Below are 19,718 nucleotides of genomic sequence, written 5' to 3'. Positions count from 1 at the left end.
TTACTTTGTAGAATAGAATGGCCTGAAAGTAGAGCCTTCTGGAATCGGTGCGAAGCCATTCAAGACGCTTCCGGTAGGGACTGATGTGTTCATCCCTTCTAACCCCGAAGATGAATCTCACACATGAATTGCTCAGTCTCTGTAACCGTATTCTCTGTTCATTCGACGCGTCCAGAATGGTCACAGTATAGTAGTCGATGTGTGGTTGTATCAGTGTCTCAACTAGCCTTCTGCGGAGAGTCTCAGTGGTGCAGCCCCTGATAAACCGCAAGCTATACAGGGCAAGACTCACGACCGTATCACTGAACGGGACGACCACTCTGTCCGGCAACGGAACCCCAGGCAAGTTCCATGATTTAATATCATTAATGTTTTTCATGGAACCGAAAAATATGGACGGGCTAGTTTTGCGGGAGTTGAGTCGCAGACCGTAACCCTACGCCCAGCCAGAAACCAGCCATGCCGCTTCTACTAGTCGAGCCACGCCGTCCAAGAAATTATCTTTGATATCTCACGCAATTTTCGACCGATTAAGCTAAAATTTTGGGACGAGTCTCCTCTTGCACAAACCTAAAAACTAATTTTTTTTTATCCCGATCGTCTACGTTTTTATAAAATGCGCACACAATTTGTTCAATTTTTGTGTGTCTTTTTAATAAAAATGTTGGTGTTACAGGATTATCTCTGAGAGACTTTTATCAATCGAGCTAGAAATTTGTGAGCAAACTCCCCTTGTAATAGTAAGGTGCTAAATTTATTTTGAGCTTGATCCTGCATGTATACGCAGAATGCAGTCACATCCAAAAATCGCTAAAAACGTTTTTTTAGCTCTAACTCGAATTCTATGCATTTTACAAAAAAAAGTTGTAGATCTCAAAAAAATACAACTTTTTCTCTGTTAGACTTAAGCGTGAAAATGCTTTAAATTTGAGTTAACAGGCGAAAATCGATTGTTTTATAGCAATAAACCAGTATTGATCATAAAATTTTTCGGCTATACATTTTACATAAAAACTTTCAATAAAAAAGTTGTAGATATTTTGAAACACAACTTTTTATTGTGACAAGCATTATTTAAAAACGCTTAAACATAAACAACAATCATAGAAACGATTTTTGGTACATTTAATTGAATAACAACTTCAGTGTGACACGCCCTATCAGGCCCAAAAGTGTTAATTGATTGCGAAACGATCGCGCGAAGCGCAAGCATCAGGCAATATCAAGGCGAGCGTGAAGCGCGAGCGTCAGCGGTCGTGCCTTACACGCAAAACGCAAAGCTTCGCGATGCAAGGCAGCAAGCCATTGCGGTCATCAGGCCGCGTGTGGCGCGCTAATTTAATTTTATTTTTGATTCCACAATAAGAAATATCAAAAAAAATTATCTAAAGGATTTCAAAATTTGGTTCTTTTCTGTTAATGCTAATTTTTTCTAGTGATTTTTGAACATTTTTAAATTGTAAGTGCAAGTTTACAACCTTATTTTTACATTTAGAAGAATCTTGAGTTTTAACCCAAGCTTTTTCCAAGGCATCAATATTTCTTTTGTTGTTATAATCAAAGGACGCGGTAGCGCCCGCTGGGAAGGATGAGTAAACGGAGTTTGTACATGCGAAGCTGCGGGCGCGAGATGCGTCCGTATGTATATCAAATTTACTATTTTGTAACCTATAAATTATTTCGAACAACAAGTACCGCGGTAGCGCCACGAAGGCAAGTTTGAAAAGCCTGCGGCGACCGCGACACTATTTACTTCTATATTGGGTTTCCAAATTTTTAACGTAATAAATACAAATATTTACATTGTTGCATCTGAATTTTTTTGGCGTAAAATCATATTTATATTCTCAACTATGATTTCCAACCGTTATATTGCCAAGAAAGCAGCTTTTTACAATAAACAAGCATGTCTCAACAAAAATGCTAAAATCCATTTAGGATTCTTCAGTCCAAATGTTCACACCATGAAGATAGTCGCCCGCGGCTACTGTTAAGACCGTGAATTTAGCTGTACATATTGCTTTCCCACATACTTATACAGGCTAGTGGGATTACTGATGTGATTTCATTATTAGTTTTTTTTTTATTTAATATTAAGTGGCGTGGTAGCGGTAGCCAGGGTAGCCGATGACGATGTCTAGGTAGAGTGCACCATGGTTTTTTTTGTGTCTATGTGTAACAATCATTCGAGGAAGCTATCTAGAGGTACAGGGTGACCAATGACAACGTCTAGGTGTGGCGCTCCATGGTATTAGGTGTCTGGGTATAAAAATCATTCAAGAGCGGTGTCTAGGAGTACAGGGCGGCCAATGACGAGGTCTAGGTGGAGCGCTCCGTGGTTTTTGGTGTCTAGGTGTAAAAATCATTCAAGGGCGGTGTCTAGGTGTACAAGGTAGCCGGTGACGAGGTCTAGGTGGCGCGCTTTGTGGTTTACTGTGTCTAGCTGCAAAAATCATTAGAGGAAGGTGTCTAGGTGTATAGGTTGGCCAATTACGAGGTCTAGGGGATGCGGTTCGTAGTTTTTGGTGTCTAGGTAAATAAGTCAGATGTGGACGGCGTCTAGGTGTACAGGGTGGCCGATGACGAAGTCTAGGTAATAATAATATTTGTGGACAGCAAAAATGTACACATACCAGCAAAGTCCAGCGCGCTACGCGCGCTTTGTTTTGATGCCCAGTTCGTTACTTGACCTCTAAAACTTTACTTGAAATTTTACAATTCTTTCTTTAAAAAGTGATACTGGAAAAGTAAAGCCGCTGAAAATGCTTAATTCAAATTTTCGATTCAAAATGATTTAAAAATAATGATTCGATTGTTATAATTGAAATTACATTTAAAATTCTGATGCCATTTAACACAGATGTCGATTCATAACCAATAAACAGTGGCAACAAATCAGAATCACGTATTAAATGCCTCACAACAAATGCTTTAAAACATAGTCCATTACTTTTTTAGAGATAATCCAAATTTTTTAACATGCATTTTTAATCATAGCCACTATACTAATATTTTGCGACAGAACAATCAGTGTTTTCATGTAAATGATAAAAATTTTACAAAAAACTATGGTCAATAGGTGCTTAAGACGCTTAAATTTTATTTTTAGGACAAATATGAATTACGCAAAATAATTGATTTTAAAGGACTAAATTTTCTAAAAAAAATTGACTTTTAAAATAAACTAAAATCTCAAAAAATTAACTTTTAAAAAAGTAAAAGTTGAGGCGAGTTTGATATATTCCGCAACGAAATTACAGATAGAACAGAACTGAGATCAATCAATCAAAGGCAAGTTATTTGTATATTTAATCATAATAAAGCAAAAAAATTGTTCCGTTCAATTAAGGGCTTACTTAACTTAGAGTTGTTATATGTTGATCTATTATAAACAACTCTCAAGATACCTACGACGTAACATGCCATGCCAGTTTTATTTTGTTTTCTGGTGATCAACTAAAATTTTCTTTTTATGTATTAGAACGTGATACAGACACCATAAGTACAATAAAAAGGGCATGACAAGTTACGTAGTAGGTATCTTGAGAGTTGTTTCTAATGGATCACTTAACTTAACTCTAAGTTAAGTAAGCCCTTAATTGAACAATATATATATATATATATATTGTTCAATTAAGGGTTTAAGATTCAATTAATTTTCAATTAGTTAAGTTTCAATTAATTTATTAATAACTCTTCTAACCTTTTACTTGTTTAAAAGTCAATTAATATTGATAGATATTAATGTTATGTCTTACTTAAAAAAAGTCCGGTAAAAAAATATTTATGGTGGCCGATGACATGGCCTAGGTTTACCCCTTTTTTCCGATTTGGTGTCAACTTTATCTTATCATTGTGAAAATTTGTAAAATCTCTAAAAAAAATCTTTCTTTAAAGGTAAAAAACTTGGGAAGGATGAGTCGACATGTATATTATAAATGGGGATTAAGTTTACAAAAAGTAGTGATATTGTGTAATAAAATGGCAACGATGTATTCTTAATATTATTATGGAATCGTTTCTTGTTAGAATTTATGTCTTAATTTAGTTCTTACCTGTGATATTTCAACTTTGTAATCAAATTTATTTTGTTTATACAATATTAAGTTTTTTGTAAATCAAATTAAACTTCTTTAAGAATTTTTTAGAATAAAATTAATTGTTTTATGAAAATATTTTATGCGGCTCACTGGAAATCTGAAAATCGCAGGAATATAGAAAATGATAAATTTGATTTAGTCATCTCCTGATTTGGTATCAATAAAGACTATTTTTATACAAAAAAACTTAATATTTTATAAACAAAATAAATTTGATTATAAAGTTGAAATATCACAGGTAATAACTAAATGAAGACAATGAATTCTAACAAGAAACGATTCGATAATATTATTAAGAATTCATCGTTGCCATTGTACTACACGATATCACTACTTTTTGTAAACTTAATCCCCATTTATAATATCCATTTCGACTCGTCCTTCCCAAGGTTTACCTTAAGAGTAAGGTTTTTTAGAGATTATACTATCTTGCAACCCAAACTTCAATATTCTAATTTTGTAAAATAAATGCTGTAGAACTTGTAAATTACTTGGCAATGTATACCCATCAAATTCAGGTATAATTAAACCAATCAGGAGAATTGGCGTATTTTCCTTTTCGCAATTTTGTAACAAACGATTTGAAGTATGTAGTATCATTCGCTAATGTTCTTAAAAGTTTATTCTAAACTATCTAAATTCCATAAACTGATCGAGTGAATCGAGATTTGCGAAGAGCAGTGTTAAGAGCAATTTAGATAGGTAAAATAGGTTCTGCAGCAGCTATGCTATTACGACACTTCTCAAATTATGTAAAGAAAATCTCTGATGCTGAATAAACAGCTCACACAGAAGTTAAAAAATGCTTGTTAATACATGTGTATTAACTAACTATAACATATAAATAACTTTTATTTAATAAATTTAAATTTGTTTGATATGTTTGCAAAAATACTAAATTAAAAGATGTAAATAATTTCTAATTTTATCATGAAATAAAAATTTACTAACGATTTTTTAAAATAACCGTCTCAAAAAATATATTTTTCATATATTACATTAGTATAAAAAATTAGTATATGTTACTTTAATAAAGAAAATTGAGAATTAACTGTTTTCTAACATTATGTATAAAAAACGAACTTGCATGCGTACATGTGTGTGTAGGTGTCAGTACACATATTTTAAAATGTTATATTGTGCAACTAGGGAGGAAAATTGGCTTTTTCTAACAAGGATGATTTTTAAGCACGAGTGAGAGTCAAGGGCTCCTGCTCAAAACATCACCCAAGTCTAAAAAAGCCACTTTCCCCTTGTTGCACACCGTGCTTTTTTTAAGAAGGGCATACATACAGGGTGGGCCATTTTAATCAAACCGCAGTCTAATAACTCTTAAATTAAGCCATGAACAGAAAAATTGTTCAGATGAAAGTTGTCCAGGATCAAGGGGGACATCTTTTTGTGCAATTAGTTTTGACCTTGAACTCAAATTTCAAGGTCATTTGAAGGTCAAATTTTTTTTAAAATAGGAACCCCTATTTTTGGTGGCAGATTCGGAAAGAACAGGAAATTTTACGTCCGAAACGTCCGAAAGTCATCATCCTCTAAAAGCTCTGGCAGTCGATCTCTGAGCAATGCCAAATAGCTATTCTGGTTAACATTTTGACCTTAAAAAATATGGCCCTATCAGGTAACCATTAATGATCCCACACCACACCATTAAACTCCATCGGTTTTGATGGTCAATAGCCCTGTACCAGTGGGGATTTACAGGTGACCAGTAGTGACTATTGTGCCTATTTAATTGACCATCACTGCGAAATATAGCCTCGTCAGAAAACATAACAAATCTGAAAAAATCTGGATCATTTTGTAAAACACCTAAAGCTCACTGGCAAAAGTTAATATGCATTAGAAAATGGCGTGGCCTCAGCTCATGAACTAATCTTATGTGGTAATCGTGATAGTGGAAATTATTGTGAATTCTCAATGCTGTTCTTTGTGGTATACCGATTTCTCTTTCAATTTGTCGACTACTAATTTGTGGATTGAGATGAACAGCTGCTAAGGCGGCTATAACATTAAGATCATTTTCGTTGTATTCGTGGTGTCTGCGTTGACGACGAAGATGTCCATCACGAGCTCTTCGAAGTAATCTGAGTAGTGTGTCGTGAGTAGGACGCCTTCTTAGAGGAAAGCGTTCAGCGTAGAGTCGCACCACGGCTCTGGCATTGTTTTGGGTTTCGCCTAAGATCATTATCATATCAGCAATTTCGTTGGATTGATAATCGTCCATGTTGAAAATTTTGTTTATAATAAGAAAAACTATTTTATTTACATTCACTCTTTATTGAGATTGAAACTAAACCAAAATAAGAAAGTGACAACAAAAAAAGGAGGAATTTTCAAACTGTATAATTTTTAAATCAAATTTGTAACTTCTTATTTTCTTACGTTAAGACATTGTGATTTAAATTGAAGACAGCGCGAGAACAATCGTTACAATTCATATTAGATTAAAGAAATTCAACTTAAAAAAAAAAACATCTAAACTGGAAATGATGAACTTTGTCAAATACAATTATTAAAAAATCTTTTTAATATTACAAAAGCAAAATGCTGTTTAATATTTTATCTTAAATAATGTATTTTTTAACATCCTACCTTTATTGTTTAACCATTTTTTACGCTTTTGAAACGTTAAACTTTTACTTGACTCTGCTTCGACCGTGAATGAATTGACAACATTGATTTTTAACTTATCATTTCCCACTCCCATTAAGAACTCAGATATTTAAAATTATCATGTTTACTTCAAAATTTACTTTTGACCACTAAAAATGTGTTAACAAATGTTAAACAAGCACCCTAGTGAGAGGCAAGGGGACTCACAGTAAACAAGCACCCCAGTGAGAGGCAAAGGGGCTCACGTTAAAAAAGCACCCCAAAGGGAACATAATCCTAATACGTCCACGTCGTTGTTCCTGGGTAGCGCTGAAATTAGGGAATTATTTTGTTTTCAAGGTAAATATTTTCATGGTCATTGTCCCATTGGGTTTGAATATTCAATCATAAAAGTACATTAACTACGATTATTCTATCAGAAAATGCGATTAAATAGCAATTACAGTATTTCTTAACATTTGATCTTGAAATGACCTTGTGAAGGTCATGAAAAAAAATTTGAAATACCGTTTCGGACGTAAAATTTCCTGTTCTTTCCGAATCTGCTATCAAAAACAGGGGTTCCTATTTAAAAAAAAATTTGACCTTCAAATGTCCTTGAAATTTGAGTTCAAGGTCAAAACTAATTGCACAAAAAGATGTCCCCCTTGATCCTGGACAACTTTCATCTGAACAATTTTTCTGTTCATGGCTTAATTTAAGAGTTATTAGACTGGTTTGATTAAAATGGCCCACCCTGTAGACCCTTTATCACGCAAGAAAGAACAAATGGGAGATTGGGCATTTCGAGTCGCTAATCACATCAATAAAAATTGAAATATGAATCAAAATTTTTTAATTTTTAAAAATTCACATAATTTAAAAAAATTTTCAAAATTATCAATATATTTCAAACTATTCAAAATTTAAAAAATTTTGAAAATTTTGAAATTTTGAAATTTGTTTCAAAAGTTTTTGACGATTTAAATCTTTGGTAAGGAGATGAAAAAAAATCAAGAGGAGCAAAAATGGTCGTTTTCGCCACTAGGGACTCTTGATTTCCGATTCTCAAATTATTGTAGGCTCGTTCTACCTTATAGGGAGCAAAAATGGATTAATTTATACATTTATTATGACCAGGGACTCTTGCTCTACATTTTGTCTGACCAAGGTCCACTTTATAGGCACCGAAAATGCACATTCCTCTCCAGACACCCGGGAGGGAATGTGGTATTTTCGGTGCAGGTGTGGACAAAAAGATTTGTTTTCCATAGGAAGAATCCCGCTGCTACACTTTTTCTCACGCTACTGAAAAGACTCTCAGAGTTCAATTTTCCATTCGCTTTTCCGGCATGAAAAAGGGCCTTTGCGGAAAAAGGGGCTTTGCCAGGAGAGCCTGGCGGGGCAGCGGTTCAAAATAAAGCTTAATACACAATGGGTTATGCTGAACAATAAAAACTACCTAGTGGCCTTCGTCTAGCAACAGTTTTGCTCAGATGTTTCACCTTGTCCTTCCCTTCATTTGTCATTTCTGACCTTCTTGAGAATGGTCCTTACGTAGTTGTTTACTGCGCACCAGCCATCCATCGATGCTAACCTAGCTGTCATCATTGACTCAGGAGTCACCCTAGTCTGAAGGTAACACTCGAGTTCTTCTCGTTCTATTTCGTATCGCAAACAGTTACAGAAGGCATGCTCTGCATCTTCATTCGCTTCCATACATGCTGGGCAATTTGGGTTATCCTCTATATTGAAGCAGTGTAGCTAGGCTCGAAAGGTAGTAATTTACTCTACCGTGTCGTCTATTAGTTCAGCTAACATTACGAGGTATGGGGTGATGCGTCCATCGCTTCTTTTCACTGGAGTCCCATCGTTTTTGCCACTTAGCTAGGGTTTGTTCCTTCGCAGATTTCCAAACTTCCTTTTTAGTATTATCACCACGCCGGCTTTCTTTGTGTATATTCTTTCGTTCTGTTGTTAGAAAGTCAGTATGCGGCCTACTTGAAATAACTGCATCTTCTGATACTGTCATAGATGACATAGTCCATCATTTCAACGATTCTGCTGCCAAGGCGATCCAAGTGCGCATTCCTTTGCGTTATGCGAACAGCTCTCTTATCCCTGTCCGCATCAACCTCCATTCCCATTTCACCTGCGTCTCTACATGCAGCAGGGATCAGGTGACAAACCTCTGCGGCTCCTAAGTGAGTTTGCCCCCCCCCCCTCCAAACTCCATGGGGCCAGCGCTGACCACCGGGGCTTTCACCCTATCGGAATCGACTGCGGGACTGGGCTCTGTGGCTTGACCCACTTGGGATAGTAATGTTATTAACTCACTATCTATGTTTTATTTATCCTCGGGGTTTTTTTCACCTAGCCTGTTTGATCCGCGAAGCATATTATATTTCTGCTCTACCCTTTGGCTGGTGGAGGAGACCTCGATGCGCCGATGAGCATTCCCCTATTCGCCACCCAGGGGACGAGCCACATACGGGGTATCGGCATACACGCGCGGGTGTGTGTGTGTGTGTGTCTGTCTGTCTGTCGTTCTATTCGTCTACACCCATATCTTAGCTTCGACTCAGTGATTCTCTCCCTCCCTCTCTCTCTCTCTCTCTCTCTCTCTCTCTCTCTCTCTCTCTCTCTCACACACATATTTCTTTGAACTGGAAAACACGCACTCATGACGCAAACATACACACTCATACATCTCATTTCACTTCATTCCATTTAACACTTTTTCACACTATCACAGTTATACAACAATCTATTCTAATCTGCTTTCTCTTAAGTCGATATGTACAACATAATGTACAACAATAAAACACATAAATCTAGAATCTAAAAAATCTCTTTCTATAGTGTATATTTACGTTTAGCGTCGAGCTTGCGCGTGTATACAGTTGTACCCTTACGAAAATAATGTGCAGAGATCTATGCATAGATTTCTGCAGTAGTTTTAACATAGATCTCTGCATAATTCGGACCATACCGTTCTAATTCCCAGAATATTCTTAAAAGCAAACAATAATATAATAAGTTTAAATTAGTTATCGAAAACAATAAAAAATATCTTGCAATGCTCGAATCGGTATCTATTACCGTAGAGAACGACATTCCTTACTCAGTACAATTGTTATAATATTCAAAAATAGCATTCTCTTTGGCATCTTTGGCAATTGAGTGAGAGCCAACCTGAGGTGAGAATCAAAATAATACTTCTCTTCCTTCTTTCGAAAACTTTACGTCCCAGGATTAAAACCTTATCAAGATTTCTATTTAAAAAAAATATATAAAAGAAGTCAGTACATAGAACAAATAATTTTGTAAAAAATATTGCGTATATATCAGTTATTATCACAAGTAGGTTACATTTTTCAATGTCTACTACATATTGTCTAATAAGGATTGTGTCAGAGGCACAGTGCAAAGTGTAAATGCATGACTAGTATGTAATGACACACTCTGTCGGTAGATATCTATCCATATACTTCGACTGTGTCATTTCATACTAGTTATGCATTGACACTTTACTTTGTACTTCGCCTCTGGCACAATCGTTTTTTGACAATATGTACTAGACAAAAAATGTAACCTTCTGTAAATAACAACTAATATATGCGCAATATTATTAACAAAATTATCATTACTATGTACTGAATTCTTTTATGTATTTTTTCCAATAAAAGGAATGATAAAGACACAAACTAAGGACGGAACGTTATTGAAAGGAGAAAGAGGAGTATTATTTTGATTTTCCCTTTAGGTTGGCTCTCACGTTTTAATTTTTTACTTAGTTGCCAAAGCATGAAGAGTTCAAAACAAAATTCCTTATTCTATCTTTATTGAAATTAAATATAATATTGATACAATTATTTTTCTAGGCAAATTAAAAAAGGCATATAGTGTTATTCTTGAAAGAATTGGAAACCCCTTAGATGAAGCAACCTTATACTCGCCGTTGCATAGTCAAAAATCTGTTGAATCTTATGAGGTAATTAAGGCAATATTTTCAATCAATAAAAATTATTAACTAATTCCTATAAAATATGCTGTTTGTAACAAACGTACGATTTCTGCATTTTTTCGACCAATGAAGATGGACTAAAGTGACCCTTTTTAGACCGGCGTACAGTGCGAAATTTTAATATATATCTGAACAAAACTCTTGTTAACAAAAAATTCTTAACAAATCGTAACAATTTTTAGTAGACATACTTGAAAATAGTTGTACTTTACATAGAAATTGCGGAAATTTTGATTTCTTGAACCACAAATGTTTACAAGTTATTTTATGCCAAACCACCAATATACCAAAATTTTCCACTTTGCGGCAGGCAAAAAATAATTAAAATCACCTTCTACACTGACCAGCGGGCATTTTAATATATTTTTTCCCCTACTTTTCCAGTAGCGGGCGTTTTTAGTTCTTTTTGCCCGCTAAAATATTTTAAAGAAAATAGTCAATAATTCACACCGAGTGTATGTGTGTGTGTGTGTGTGTGTGTGTGTGTGTGTATATACATATGTCAAGCGCCACGAAGGCGAGTTTAAAAAGCCTGCGGCGACCGCGGCACTATTTACTTCTATATTGGGTTTTTAAATTTTTAATGTAATAAATACAAATATTTACATTGTTGCATCTAAAGTTCTTTTGCGTAAAATCATATTTGTATGCTAAACTATAATTTCCAATCGATATATTTCAAAGAAAGCAGCTTTTTTTACAATAAACAGGCATGTCTCAACAAAAATGCTAAAATCCGTTTGGGATTCTTCAGCCCAACATGTTCAGACCATGAAGTTAGCCGCACACGGCTAGTGTTAAGACCGTGAATTTAGCCGCACATATTGCTTTCCCACATACTTATACAGATCAGTGGGATTACGGATGTAAATTTTATATCAAGTGGCGCGGTAGCGGCAGCTAGGGTAGCCGATGACAACGTCTAGGTGGAGTGCACCGTGGTGTTTTTATGTCTAGGTGTAAAAATCATTCAAGGAAGGTGTCTAGAGGTACAGTGTGTCCGATGACGACGTCTAGGTGGTGCGCTCCATGGTATTTAGTGTCTGGGTATAAAAATAATTCAAGGGCGGTGTCTAGGTGTACAGGGTGGCCGATGACGAAGTCTAGGTGGCAAGCTTCGTAGTTTTTGGTGTCTTTGTGTAATAATAATATTTGTGGACAGCAAAAATGTACATCTATCCAAATTTTTTTAACATGCGTTAACAATCATAGCCGTCATACTAAGATTTTAACCATACTAAGTACAATAAAAAGGGCATGACAAGTTACGTATAAAGTATTTTGAGAGTTGTTTGTAATGGATCAACATATAACTTAACTCTAAGTAAGCGCTTAATTGAACAGAACAATTTTTTTGTTTCATCACAATTAAATATAATTAACTTGACTTTGTTTGATTGATCTTAGTTATTTTTATTTGTAATTTCAGTGCAGAATATATCAAACTCGCCTAACCTTTTACTTTTTTAGATCTATATTATATATCCATTTTGAGCTGAGGTGAGATTCAGCCCACCCCTAGCCTCTCATTAGCCCCCCCCCCCCTCAAAATAACGTTAAAACGATTCAAAATACGCGTTATTTTATATGTATGAAGCCCCCCCCCCCCTCGCCCTTCTCACCCCTTTCGCTTCCCCTCATTGGGCCCACCTCTGTCTTCCCCTCAGCTCCCCCTCAGTAACTTTATTCAACATTTATAGTCAAAAATATTATTCATTATGTTAAAAGTTCTATTTTTCCACGCCACCGATGAGGTAAATAGAAGAGCGCGTTTTTCATCTGATGACAAAAGTAATCAATATATGCAACTATTCTATTCAAAAGTTGCGCTTTCTGATGTTACGAACCTCGTCTTTCCTATCTCCTGTTTGTGGACTTGACAGGATTGGACTGGGATATAGCCGCCGCATCGTCGCCGTCGTTGGGAGCCGAGCAACTCTGTGCGCGCAGAAAGCGCGGCAAGATTCACTTGCCGTGCATTTTGTATACACGAGTGATTTATCATGGAGATATCATGGGCCCCTTGATGAAGTCTGCTAAATGCTACGAATACGCGCTTATCTTTTAGGGTTTGTTTACTTGATAAATAAAGTGCGTGCCATTTTGCAAAGCCAACGGCAAAGCAATACTTCCCGCACTCAAGGAGAGAGTGATTTTGAGATTCGGTGCACCCGAGGTGTTTCACTCAGATAATGGTTCCAAATTCGAAAACAAGACAATAAACGAGAACTTGGCAGAGCAAGGAATTCACCACTCGTACTCGCCGCCATATCACCATCAGGTGAATTCAGTGGAGCGACTAAACCGCACCAAAGACATCCGCGGTGGCCGAGAGAAGTGGGGGACCCGTAAACGGAGCTACCCCGAAACGACCCCCGCGCAGGCGACCTCCATTAGCAGAAATCCAATTAGTAGAATGAAAAGCGTAAGCCCGGCCCATCTAAGGGCACGACTAAAGCAAATCGGCCGTAACAGCCAAATCCGACGGCGTTATCATCTCGAAAGACGTAAGCAAGGTGCCGCACCGGATGATTGACATCATTATAATATATTACATTGACATCATCATAATATATTACATTGACATAATCATAATATATTACATTGACACGGGCTCGCCACAAGGAAGAATGCGCGCGGATAAAGGAGCAGAAGCGCGCCGAGTATCTTCCGAAGAAGAGGGAGGAATAGCCGAGATGCTACATCTGCGGCCGACCGGGCGTGAAGCAGCCGCATCAATGCTCGGAGCAAGCTGCAAACAAGAAGATCTTGGCAGAGATTCTATGAGACCGCAAGAAGAACTAGGGGAAAGAAGAAGATATTGAAGAAATGATCGCTGAAGGAAATAAATAGTATCTCCTTTCCCCTATATCCTGTGTGTTCTTAATTTACTACCTGATATTCCATTTTACTGCATCCTAGCATCTCGACTTTTCGCATGATCGCGCAACGACGCACAGTGTACCAAAATCGACTTCTTATGGTTAGAATTCGCTTGACAAGCCAAATCGCAATCATTCTTAATGAGAAAAAATTGCAAAATGTACTCTTTTATTAAATATAAGCAGTTCTACATGAACGGAAAATATCGTACAAGTAATTTGCAATTTTTTTTTCATTTAGAATGATTGCAATTTGGCTTGTCGAGATAATGAAAAAAAAGTCGAAAAAAATGGCCGATCCAAAATGGCGGACATTATACAACCACCAAAACTATTTTACCGCAAATGGACAATTTTAAATCAGTTTAAAGTATCGGTATGGGAGTTTAAGGGGCCGCTGAATCTTATTTCAAAATTCAATATGGCCAATATAAACTGGCGGATATTTGTCATAACCCATCCGCAGGCTCTCTCGCGAAAAGCCCCTGCTAACGCGCAACCCGCCGAACACGCCACGCACGCTGCTGCGCTTATCACCGCGGCGCTAGTAGGCGGCTGCGCATTACCCACAAGTGAAGTAGCGTCGCGGAGGGCAAATAAGGAGGCCGGGTCCAGCGCTGTACCTCGCCCCTCTTCCAACAGCCTTATGCTGCAAGTACACGGCTCGTGTCCAATGACAACTTGTGCAAAGACTTCAGCAAATAAAACTGTTTTGTGGCAAAGGAATTTATTGCTTTCAAGTGATTTATTTCATCCCTCTTTTTTACCTACATCCCCAACCCCTTCCCACGTTTAGCAACCCATAGAAAGGAATATTTTCTTCAAGGAATGCTTTCTTCATCGGCGACTTTTTCTCCAACAGTCTTTTTTAGGATAGTTGGTGAGCAAGTCCATCAGCGGCTTTATTCATAGGCGACTTTTTCTCCAACAGTCCTTTTTAGGATAGTTAATAGGTACATTAATAGATACATTGGCGACTTCTTCTTCAACATCCTTTTTAAGGCAGTTGTTGAGTAAGTCTTACTTTATCGGCAACTCCTTGTTCAACTGTACTAGCCGTAATTTTGTTATTTCTATCATTTTTTTTTGTTTTGGTTGTGCTTTCTCATATCATACAACAATGTCTTCTCCTGCGAAAAAATATCGTATCGATAGATGCGTTAATCCATTTGATATTAATACAGGACACAGCAAATCTCTTGGAATGGAAGATCTCCAAAGAATTTCAAGATGTCTATCCTGATTATCCGACATCCTCACTGATTTGTGATACATGTAGAAAATCCTTTTACAAACTACATGATTTGTTATCTCCAAACGTCAGTATGAGTGTTGATTTTGAACCAGAGACTGACTCACCTTTGGTTTCAAACACGGATGCACCTATGCAAATGATCTTACAGATATTTTAACTGGACTTAAAAATAAATTCCAATCCCTGCCGGAGAACGATCCATTACGTGTCAGTATTCTTACTATTTTGCCCGAACACTGGGCAATACGTAAAATTATGAACCAATTTGGTGTGTCTCACAGAATGGCTCGTAAAGCAAAACAGTTAAGAGAATCAGATGGAGTTTTGGCTTCTCCTGTTGCAAAACGTGGAAAAACATTACCTGCAGAAACTACTCAGAAAGTTGAAGATTTTTACGAAAATGATCTTAACAGCAGAATTATGCCAAATAAAAAAGATCAGCCAGTGTTTATTTATATGGTGAAAAAATAAAAGTGCAGAAAAGATTATTACTTACTGATATTAAGAACCTTCATAATCAATTTAAAGAACAGTTTCCTGAACATCCGATTGGGCCTACCAAGTTTGCGGAACTGAGACCAAAATGTTGTGTCTTTGCAGGATCCTCTGGTACACACAATGTATGTGTATGTACGATACACCAAAATTTCAAGGCGATGATTGACGCAGTAAATATAGAAAAAATCTCAAACAATATTCTGAAGAATTATAAAGATTGTTTGAATTTCGTTCTATGTGACGATCCCAAATCAAGTTGTTATTTGAATGAATGAAAATTTTGTCCGGACATTCAAAAGTTTTCTAATTACGTTGAGAACATTATGGATGAGCACAATATTGATCAAGTCATCTTCAGCACGTGGCAATCAACCGATAGATACACTTTGATAAAACAATGCCTAACATCGCAAGAATTTATTGAAACTTTATGTTCTAGCCTAGAAAAGTTGATATCTCATCACTTCATCGCTAAGGAACAATCAAAGTTTATTTCTGGGAAGAAAAATAATCTTTCAGATGAAGAGGTTCTTGCTCAATTGGATTTTGCTGAGAACTATGCTTTTACAGCCCAAGATGCTGCACAGGCATTTCGCTTCGTTTGTCCCACAGTAAAAAAGGTAATATATGCTACTGATGGTGCTAAACAGCATTTTAAAAATCGTTATCAAATGAGTAGTTTAATGAGTCATAAGAGCGATTTTGGCGTTGATGCTGAATGGCACTGTTTTGCAACAGCACACGGAAAAGGTAGTTGCGATGGAGTTGGAGCGATAGTAAAGAGAGAAGCTACAAGAGCGAGCTTACAAGCTGCAAAAAATAAAGCAATTCTAGATGTTAAAGCTCTTTATTCATGGGCTTATGGACGATCATTCAATATAAAATTTTTCTTATACACCAAAAAAGATCACGAACAAACTCGTCAATTCCTAACAAAGAGATTTAAAAACTGTCCACCTGTTACAAATATACAAATGGGGCATGGATTTATCCCAGAAAATAATGAAACGTTGAAAGTCATGCATTACTCAAATGCCAATGAACCTAGGAATAGAGTAATTTATGATATCGGCGAAAGCCATTTATCACCAGTAAAAACTCCACGAACGAGGAGCCAGAATTGATAAGAGTGCACAAAATGTCATTAAAGATTGATTCATTTGGCTAAATTATATTTTTTTTTTCATCCACGCAGGCATATACATATACACAGAACAATAGAAAAATGTAAGTGCAAAAACCGCAGACAGATAATTCTAAATCTAATAGACCGGAAAAATATAAGATTCATGGGCACAAATACTGATTCCGATAATACATTTATAACCATTTACCTCACAAACCCCCATATCGATACTTTAAATTGATCTAAAATCATTTGTTGCGGTAAAATTGGTTTAGTGGCGGTATGTCCGCCATTTTGGATCCACCATTTTAAATTTTGAAATTTCGAGGTCAAGCTAAGATTCAATGACCCCGAAAACCCCTATATCGATACTTTAAACTGATCTAAAATCATTTGTTGCGGTAAAATTGGTTTGGTGGTGATATAATGTCCGGCATTTTGGAACCACCATTTCGAATTTTGAAATGTCGAGGTTAAAATAAGATTCAGTGACCCTGAAAACCCCCATATCGATACTTTAAACTGATCAAAAATCATTTGTTGCGGTAAAATGGGTTTGGTGGAGGTATAATGTCCACCATTTTGATTCCGCCATTTTTGATTTTGGAATTCCGTCAGCATTGTCAATAATATATCCTATCATGAGTTGTACATGATTTTTGGTGGGATATTTTACAAATTAGAACATTTTTACTATTCTTTTTGTTGAATGTGCTATGAAAACGTGGGTTTCAGGCTCCATATTTTATGTGCCACATTGGATTTTTGAAAAGGCCAGAACTTTTTCAAAAACCCTTAACCAGACGATCATTTTGAGACCTCAAACGTCTTGTTAGGTTAACCCAAATTTTGGGTGCACTGATGGTCCGGTTGACGTGAAACGTCCCATATATATATATATATGTGTGTGTGTGTGTGTGTGTGTGTGTGTGTGTGTTATACCTATCTTATAAGTCATTTAAACCTTAATATTGGTGAAAGTAAGATTTTTATCCAGAATACGACCACTAAAAAATTCATGGAGAAACCTTTTTATAGTGCAAAAGTTTCTGTATGGGTCCTAGAACAGTAGAGACCCTGTATCTTTGGCTAAAAATGAAGATATTCATAAATTTGTGCTAAAATTATTAATATTCATATTTAATGCCCGTGGAAAAGCTTATGAATTGCTTGGATCATTCCTAAAAAAATCACAGAGGTAGCAAACATTAAAATAAAGAAAGTCACTGTAGGAAAAAATTGTTCCTTAATATCCTTCATTGACTGAAAATTAAAAGCTTTGTGATAAATTATTTAAATACATGTTTGCTTATAGAAATAAATTGCCAAAAAAATCATAAAACTTGATATTATTGTTACAAATATTTCTACTCGAAAAGTCGAGGAATCGTAAATATATTATGTCTCTTGCAAAAAATTATAACATAAAGCATACACTCGATCAGTATTTTTCAAAGTCAGTGGACTCCATCAACAATTATGTTAATTTTTGTAAGTGGTTATTAGAAAGGTGAGAAAATTTTACAAAAAAAAGTATATTTATGTATATAGCGAAAAACACATCTCCGAGGAGCTATGAATTAATTAATTTGTGCTGAAAACCCAGAAATGACCAAAATTGCCATCTTTGGCTCCCTACCATTTTGGTAAAAAGTAATTTAAAATATGAAAAAATTCAGGGCCATTAGAAACTGTTTCTGGAACATATTAATTGTCTAGAACATGTTAATTAAAATTAAAATTAAAATGTTAATTAATTAAAACATATTAATGTTGTTAATCATTCTCCCATACCCATGGCCTCTGAACAGGACATAGCAGAGAGCATCTGCGCACGCAAAATCGCAAAGTCACAAAACGACCTGTAGAGTCATGAGAGATTTGGTTGATGTCTTGCCGCTCATCCGAACGGCCAGGACATCTCCCACTTTAAAGGACTGGGCCTCGGTAGGCTGGATGACGTAAACGTGTCCGTCTACCGGCTGCGTTGTTCAAGCGTACCTCGATCCGTTGTCTCGTGCAAAGAGCATGCGTTAGAAGCGGCGAAGGAAAGGGAAAGGTTTGAAAGGCGCGCTGGACTAATGGAAGCCCCGGCATGTTGTGAGGCGTGAAGATTGACTGAAGATGATTGTTGTGTAAATAGGTTTTTGCTAAACAGTGTGGTAGGGGTTAGTAGTGAAAAGACCGACCCGGATACCGATTACCGGGCTGGAGCTACGGAAGGCGGACCTCAACTTGCTAGGGGGCTATGTGAGAAAGCCCAGGGCATAGCCCGCATGTAAATTACTTGGATACATGTCAGTCAGCAGGTAATAGGGAAATTCTCAGCCAAAAATGATGACCTCCCTGAATGCTTGAGCTACATATTTTTCGTCGGCTTTACGAAGGGGCTTCACCTGAACGTATCATGTCGGAGTATCTCTCTAGCCTAAATTGGGGTATATTCTTACTGTAGATTTTTTTGCTACTGTTTCTTCATCTTTACCTTCCTGTGTTAACCTTGCGCCGATAGCGGAATTACTTGCGTTAAATTGGATAGCTAAGGGCCCAGTGAATTTAGGTCTCACCATTATAAGCGCTACAGTTAGACTCTCCTTAAAACTCTTAAATGCTTCTTGCTGTTCAGGGCCCTAAGTTCAGGCCTGGCCTTCCCGAAAGAGTCTGACTAGCCAAATCTTTAACTTTGGCTTACAAATAATCTTACAAACACATGTTGGTATCGGTAGTCATGAAATGTACTAGGTTATAAGTGTCAAATTTGAATGTAAAACCACTTATTAACCATTATATCCTGTTTGTTTTTTACATAACTTCTAGTAGAAGGCCAGGCCCATTCTGAAACTTTACAGCTACTTTTTTACTATAAAAAGGTATCTTTTTACTGTATTAAGTTAGTTGGAGTCCGGATCAGACATTCAGATTTTTATATTTTAAGGTTTAAAATGCAAATAAGGTAGTCTTAACATACATATAGGGCTTTAAAAGTATTTTTATTGCAAAATTTAGAAAATTTCACAACAAAAGTATTCGGGTAGTTTTAGTTAAAAATGCATCCCTTATGAGCTACAAATCATTGTAAATAGGCAAAAAATGCAAAAAATTGCTTAAAACCTCAACTTTAGCCAGCTAGAACTCGAAGCCAAATGAAGGAATCGCGCTGACATATTTTGTGGGAGTCAGGTATAACATATAGAACATATATACAGGGTGAGTCATTTTAATCTTT

At 36.4% G+C, this 19,718-nt stretch overlaps 1 protein-coding gene across 3 annotated transcripts in view; it reads left to right on the top strand.

Annotated features, from left to right (window-relative positions):
• Positions 1-19,718, top strand: part of LOC100499205 (aldehyde dehydrogenase family 7-like) — a 263,537-nt gene that overhangs the window by 181,040 nt on the left and 62,779 nt on the right. For all 3 annotated transcript variants that reach the window (XM_031933317.2, NM_001193319.1, XM_031933316.2), the window contains 1 exon segment: positions 10,589-10,698. In XM_031933317.2, coding sequence (XP_031789177.1) covers positions 10,589-10,698 — 110 coding nt within the window.

Source organism: Nasonia vitripennis, unplaced genomic scaffold (genome assembly GCF_009193385.2).
Source record: "Nasonia vitripennis strain AsymCx unplaced genomic scaffold, Nvit_psr_1.1 unplaced0148, whole genome shotgun sequence".
In the NCBI taxonomy this organism is placed as follows: Eukaryota; Metazoa; Arthropoda; class Insecta; order Hymenoptera; family Pteromalidae; genus Nasonia; species Nasonia vitripennis.
This window is presented reverse-complemented; position numbering and strand designations above follow the sequence as displayed.